At 42.0% G+C, this 7317-nt stretch overlaps 1 protein-coding gene across 3 annotated transcripts; it reads right to left on the reverse strand.

Moving 5' to 3' along the window:
- Positions 1-1917: 1917 nt before the first annotated feature.
- Positions 1918-7261, reverse strand: LOC109933331 (zinc finger protein 239-like). Of its 3 annotated transcripts, XR_007265792.1 has the most exons (3): positions 6815-7261; positions 4451-6077; positions 1918-3565 (listed from the first exon to the last, which is right to left on the reverse strand). XR_007265792.1 is itself a non-coding variant. In XM_048618335.1 (2 exons), the coding sequence occupies exons 1-2, from the start codon at positions 6885-6887 to the stop codon at positions 5266-5268; spliced, it is 885 nt and encodes a 294-aa protein (XP_048474292.1). In that variant the 5' UTR covers positions 6888-7261; the 3' UTR covers positions 4386-5265. The 3 variants fall into 3 exon arrangements, 2 of the variants coding, with proteins under 2 accessions (XP_048474292.1, XP_048474293.1); XM_048618335.1 differs by lacking the exon at positions 1918-3565 and having other exon boundaries at positions 4386-6077; XM_048618336.1 differs by lacking the exon at positions 1918-3565 and having other exon boundaries at positions 4386-6158; positions 6815-7258.
- Positions 7262-7317: the final 56 nt, after the last annotated feature.

Here is a 7317-nt window from a genome sequence, read left to right on the forward strand (position 1 = left end):
CAAGAATCAGACCATACCCGTCTTAAAAAAATGCTCCATGTCTCTGCTTCCACCACCTTTCCAGGAAGAGAGTTCTAAAGACTCATGACCTTATGACAGAAAACATTTCAACTCATCTCTGTTTTGAATGCACAGTAAGAGATCCTTTCCACATCTACCATATCAACTCCTCAGGATCTTATAGGTTTCAATCAAATAGCCTCTAACTCTTCTAAACTCCAGCAGAATCATACCGAGCCTGTCTAACTTTTTCTATTAAGACAAGACCCTTGTTCCAGCCATTAGTCTGGTGAGCCTTCTTTAAAAAGTAAGCTATGAATTTAGGAGAAGTGATGGTCTAGTGGTATTATCACTGGACTATTAATCCAGTGACCCAGATAATATTCTGGGGATCTGGATTTGAATTCTGCCACGGCAGATGGTGGAATTTGAATTCAATAAAAAATCTGGCATTAAGAACAAAGGACAAAGAAAATTACAGCAGAGGAACAGGCCCTTCAGCCCTCCAAGCCTGTGCCGATCCAGATCCTCTATCTATACCTGTCGCCTATTTTCCAAGGATCTGTATCCCTCTGCTCCCTGTCCATTCATGTATCTGTCTAGATACATCTTAAATGATGCTATCATGCCCGCCTCTACCACCTCCGCTGGCAACGCGTTCCAGGCACCCACCACCCTCTGCATAAAGAACTTTCCACGCATATCTCCATTAAACTTAACCCATATCACCTTGAAATCGTGACCCCTAGTAATTGAGTCCCCCACTCTGGGAAAAAGCTTCTTGCTATCCACCCTGTCTATACCTCTCATGATTTTGTAGACCTTAATCAGGTTCCCCCTCAACTTCCGTCTTTCTAATGTAAATAATCCTGATCTACTCAACCTCTCTTCATAGCTAGCGCCCTCCATACCAGGCAACATCCTGGCGAACTTCCTCTGCACCCTCTCCAAAGCATCCACATCCTTTTGGTAACGTGGCGACCAAATACGCAGTATTCCAAATGTGGTCGAACCAAAGTCCTATACAACTGTAACATGACCTGCCAACTCTTGTACTCAATACCCTGTCCGATGAATGAAAGCATGCCATATGCCTTCTTGACCATTCCATCCACCTGCGTTGCCACCTTCAGGGTACAATGGACCTGAACACCCAGATCTCTCTGTGTATCAATTTTCCCCAGTGCTTTTCCATTTACTGTATAGTTTGCTCTTGAACTGGATCTTCCAAAATGCATCAGCTCGCATTTGCCTGGATTGCACTCCATCTGCCATTTCTCTGCCCAACTCTCCAATCTATCTATATTCTGCTGCATTCTCCAACAGTCCCATTCACTATGTGCTACTCCACCAATCTTAGTGTCATCTGCAAACTTGCTAATCAGACCATCTATACCTTCCTCCAGATCATTTATGTATATCACAAACAACAGTGGTCCCAACACGGATCCCTGTGGAACACCACTGGTCACAGTTCTTCATTTTGAGAAACTCCCTTCCACTACAACCCTATCTCCTGTTGCCCAGCCAGTTCTCTATCCATCTAGCTAGTACACCGTGGACCGTATGCGACTTCACTTGCTCCATTAACCTACCATGGGGAACCTTATCAAATGCCTTACTGAAGTTTACTTAAGATTCTAACGATGACTGCGAATCCATTGTCGATTGTTGGAAAAACCCATCTGGTTCACTAATGCCCTTTGGGGAAGGAAACTGCTATCCTTACCTGGTCTGGCCTATATGTGACTCTTGACCCACAGCAATGTGATTAACTCTGAACTGCCCTCTGGGCAATTAGGAGTGGGCAATAAATGCTGCCTAGTCAGCAACACACTCATCCTGTTAATGAATAATAAGAAAAAAATTACATCCTTCCATGAATAAAGTGACTGCACATGCTTACAAATGTAGTCTTACCAGTGCCCTGTACAAATTAAGCATAATGTTTCTACTTTTGTATTCAATTCTCTTTGCAATAAACCATAACATTCTATTAACTTTCCTAATTATTTGTTTTACCAGCTCATCAGTCTTTTGTGATTCATGCATAGGAACACACAAGATTTCTCTCCATGTTACAGCTTTCAATCTCTCACTATTTATGTTTTTTTTTAATTTATCCTGCAAAATGGTCAATTTCACATATATCAGATTTGCCAGATCTTTGGCCACTCACTTAACAAAACTCTTTCTTTTCATAGCCTCATGTCCTCTTTACAACTTACTTTGCTATCTACTATTATGTCATGAACAATCATACCTTGAGTCCTTTCATCAGAGTCACTGAGAATAAGTTGAGGTCACAATGCTGATCCCTGAGGCACACCAGTAGTCACACCTTGCCAAGGTGAAAAAGATCCATTTATGCCTACCATCTGCTTCTGTTAGCCAGCCAATCTTCTGTCCATGTCAATATGCTCCTTCTTACACCATGGGCATTTATATTCCACAATAACCTTTGATGTCACACATCATCAAATGTCTTCTGGAAATTTATATACAGTACATCTACTGATTTATCATTACTACATTGTGAGTTCTCACGTGATTTCCCTTTTAGTAACTCATACTGACTCTGCCAAATTACTTTGAACTTAAGTGCCCTGTGATAACATCTTTCATAACAGATTATAGCATTTTCCTTATGCCCCATATTAAGCTAACTGGCTTGTAGTTTCCAGTTTTCTGTCTCCCTCCCTTTATAAATAAACGGAATTTATTTTCTATTTTCTAATCAAATGGAACCTTGCCTGAATCTATAGTTTTGGAGAATTAAAACGAATTCATTGACTATCTCATGAACCACTTCTTATAAGATCCATCACGACCCAGGAACTTGTCAGCCTGCACCTCTAACAATGTACTCAAATACTACTTCTCTGGTAATTATGATTTTACAAGTTCCTCTTTGCCTTCTGCTTTGAGGTATTGCTGCTTCTGGAGTGTTATTTGTATCCCCTATAATGAAGATGAAGCAAAATATCTGTTGAATTCATCTGTAATCTCTGTATTTTTCATTGATTATTAAATATCCATCTCACTTTCTGTAGGACCAATGCTCACTTTCCTTTGTTAAATGTTTTTTGCACTGGGCAGCTTTTCTCAGTATTAATTACAGTGTCTGAATTCAATGTTTTCATAGATTATTAGAAGTTTAATTCTGTTTCAATGATTGTCAGTAATTCCTGTTACTATTGCCATGGCTTTTGAAGACTGAACACACTGACACCTGGGCAAGTAGCCATGGATTTGCTAGGGGCATTTTGGGTGAGACTCATAGGGATGGATGCTGAATGAAATTTGGGAGCTGAGCAATTGTGGTTGGAGAACCAAGATGGGTCTGCTATTAGTCCTGCGCCCACACCGCCAGTCCTCATGAGGTTCATCCTGGTTCACAATGCTGTGCAAATGTATTGTGAAAAGACAAAAATCCTGGACAAATGGATCCGATGTGCATTTAGAAGACGGAAAAGTATCCAGGTTAAGTCTTTTCTGAGCCTAAACAAAAGTCCGGGCACAAATGCACGAGCAGTCAACAGGCTCCTGTGAACTCCTCCATCTGCTATTTAAAACAAATTGGTTAAAGTTTATATTAAAATAGGCATAACACCAGTCTAAAACAGTCACGTCAGGAGTGTCACAAAATATGTTGAAAATCTCATGGAATAATCACCACAGTAATTTTCAAATTGGAAGCTTTAAAAAGTTTCACTTTCAGTCAAGAACAGATGACAGTTTTACACCAATTTCTGATTTAAGAATGTGTTTCTAGCCTTCACTGTTGTTCTTTCTGGCTCTAAACAGAAATATGAAGGAACTTTCCATTCCATGTACAGGAACATTCAGAATGACGGAAGGAAGCAGCTTGGACACATTTCTTACATACCTCAACATTAACTCACAGAAGGTTGTGCCATCCATGAAGACAAACGGGACAGATTAAAGCACTGGCTATCCCGCTTAGTGTGACCCTGAACAGCATTCAGGCTGAGTTCTGCTCCTGTCACAAACCCATGGCCATTTTCATCCAGAAGGACAAGGCCAGCAGATACGTAGGAACACCACCATCTGCAGGTTCCCCTCCAAGCCACTCATCATCCTGAATTGGAAATATTTCGCCATTCCTTCACTGTCACTGGGTCAAAGTCCTGGAATTTCTTCCCAAATGGCATTGTGGGTCAACCTAAAGCACGTGGACTGCAGTGGCTCATGAAGGAAACACATCACCAGCTTCTCAAGGACAACTAAAGACAAGCAATAAATGCTGGCTAGCCAGATACACTTACATCCCAAGAATGAAGAAAAAAATTGCTTGCTGTGAGCTCCAAAGTGATAAAATCAAAAATCTAAAACAATGGCCCTGAAATTAACAAACAGATTAATTTAGTTTAACTTCTTACTTTATTTTAAGATTTAATCTAATCAGATTAAAAAAAAATTCACTAACTTCTGGTGCTGTAGTCTCCTGGACAGGGGCCTCCAATGATGAATCTTTCCAGGAATCCTCGAATTCAACAGCATAGAAGAACATCATAGAAATCATGCACCTTTTTAAACTGCTGAGTGCTGTATTCTGAGTTTTAAGCTTCCAGCAGAGACTTGACAGTTCTGCGAAAAACTAAATAAGTGAGAAAGGTTGGCAGCAGTTGTAGGGTGATAGGTGGGGAATGCTGATAGTTGGGTGAGGGAGTTAGGGTGCCAAGTGAATGTGGGACATAGGTAATATGTAAAATGATGAGTGCTTACAGTAGGTTGGAGTGGTGTCAGGTCAGGTGAGGTGAGAATGTTGAGTGTGGGGTAGGGAGGGTGTTGCCTGGTCTGATACGGTCAGGTCAGGAGTGGGGATTGTAAGGAATCTGAGGGGGTGTCACTGGTAAGAAATTAACAGAGAGTCAAAGTTTCAGCTTTTTCATTTTCTACCTTTGCCTGGATAGCAATTGAGCTGAAGTGAGATAGAACTGTCAGAATTCTCAAACTTTAAGGTTCTCATCAAAGGATTCTAGACACAAGAAAACTGCATTGGAATTTTCAATTTCCTGTACATCTCCTCTAGAGTCACTGATACACAACTTCAGTTTACTCTGCTAAAACTATTTGTCCATCAGAATATCTGGGTCAATGTCTTTAAACAATGTTTCCTAATTTACTCAGAATAGTAAATTCCATGCCAGTTAAACAAATTATCAACATCAGTACGAACAAACACAGTTCAACCCTAGACATGAACAACAGCAACATGAACAGCAGAATCCAACCCTGCAGTCACAGGTGAAGTTGATGGTGTCTCAGCAGATCAGATGACTGAGTGAATCCTTTCCCACAGAGGGAGCAGGTGAAACGCTTCTGCCCACTGTGGGTGCGTTGGTGCTTCAGTAGGTACCTCTTACTTTTAAATCTTTTCTCACATTCAGAACACTGAAAAGGTCTCTGATCAGAATGAACAAGTTCATGTTCAATGAGGTGGGATGACTGAGAAAATCCCTTCCCACACACAGAGCAGGTGAATGGCCTCTCCCCAGTGTGTGTTTGTTGATGTCGCAATAGGTGGGATGAATCAATGAATCCCTTCCCACACACTGAGCAGGTGAACGGCCTCGCCCAAGTGTGAACTCGCTGGTGTGTCAGCAGATCCTTTTTGCTTTTAAATCTTTTTTCACAGTCAGAGCATTGAAATGGTCTCTTATCAGAGTGCGTGAGTTTATGTTCAGTGAGATGGGGTGATTGAGTGAATCCCTTCCCACACACAGAGCAGACAAATGGCCTCTCCCCGGTATGAGCACGTTGGTGGGTCAATAAGGCAGATGACTGAATAAATCCCTTCCCACATATACAGCAGGTAAATGGCCTCTCTCCAGTGTGAATACGCCGATGAGTTTCCAGCTCATAAGGATAACTGAATTCCTTCTCACAATCTCCACATTTACAGGGTTTATTCCCAGTGTGACTGCGCTCATGTCTTGACAGGCTAGATGATTGGCTGAAGCCTCGTCCACACACAGGACACACATATGGTTTCTCTCCATGGTGGACAGCGTTCTTTGCTTCAATGTTCAAAGGCTGATGATGTTCAGGTCCTGATGAATCAAGCGACTCTGTCAGATCTTGATGTGACATTTGGTTTATGCTTTGTCTCAACAAATACTCCTTCTAATAGACTGTAAAATTAATTACAATTGGGGAAAGGGAGCATGAAAGAGAAGTCCCAAAACATTGTAGTAACTTTTGAAACTGAACTTATTAAAATTGACCATTTGTGTGTCTGGTACTAGGACAGTGGCCACCGAAGGTGATGGATTGTCGTCACTACAAGGATTGTAAGGGTCCAAGAAAGCTCATCACCATGCCAAATGATCATGAGGTACTGGTAATATATATTACTCCGACTATTGGTGTGCATATTTCACAAATTCATTATGAATCTATATTCGAAAATAGATTAAGAACTCCCAGAAAAAATATGTACTGCTAGAATTGTTTTTAATATTGTAGACAGGATGTATCTAGCAACCCGGCAATATCAGTTAAAATCTACCTTCCACAAGATTAGCAATTGTTGACCACTTTTTAGTTGAGATAATTTGAAGTTAAAGCCAGTAGCTTTTCCATCATCTCTATTCAATGGAAAAAAAAACATGCAAGAGGACATCTTCCGCATTCAACGCGTCACCTAATTCGAAAACCGGCTCATAAAATTTGCGTTTAAAATACTGCAAATGTTGGAAATCAAAAAGTGAGAATGCTGCAGCTACGCAACAGGCCGGGTAGCATGTGCAAAAAAACAAGATTGAATTGTTTCCAGTCGCCGACCTACCGTGAGGCTGTAATAAAACACACATGGTACTTAGTAATGTCAGTCGCCGTTCCCACAAATCAGCACACCTCATAAACTACTCTATCTAACATGCATCGTCACCAGGCGTTAAGAATGCGCGTGCGCCTCAGGGCTAACCACAAGGCATTCTGGGCAGTTCCTTTGTTGTGAATCACACACAATAGAAAGGGGAGGAAAAACCGAACAGCGGCGGCTTGAATCAAGGAGGCACCGCACCAACTTTTTATTGGTGTTCCCCTGCACTCCCAACTCCTGGTCCGCGACGCACATCCGCCGCGCCGGCCTATTTGATTCGTGGCCTCAGAGCCGCTGACACTCGAGATCCCTAAAGCTCCGCTCGCTCCCGTGCAAGCCCGGTGACACACTGCGCTTGCGCCGTGCTGTTGGGTGTTACTTGAGAGGGGCGGGCCTTAGCGTTTGCGCAGTTTGGACCTTCGGTAATTGATAGGGCGTATTCCCCCGCGCCACGCATTTTGGGTAGG

This window comes from Rhincodon typus, chromosome 39 (genome assembly GCF_021869965.1).
Source record: "Rhincodon typus isolate 14 chromosome 39, sRhiTyp1.1, whole genome shotgun sequence".
In the NCBI taxonomy this organism is placed as follows: Eukaryota; Metazoa; Chordata; class Chondrichthyes; order Orectolobiformes; family Rhincodontidae; genus Rhincodon; species Rhincodon typus.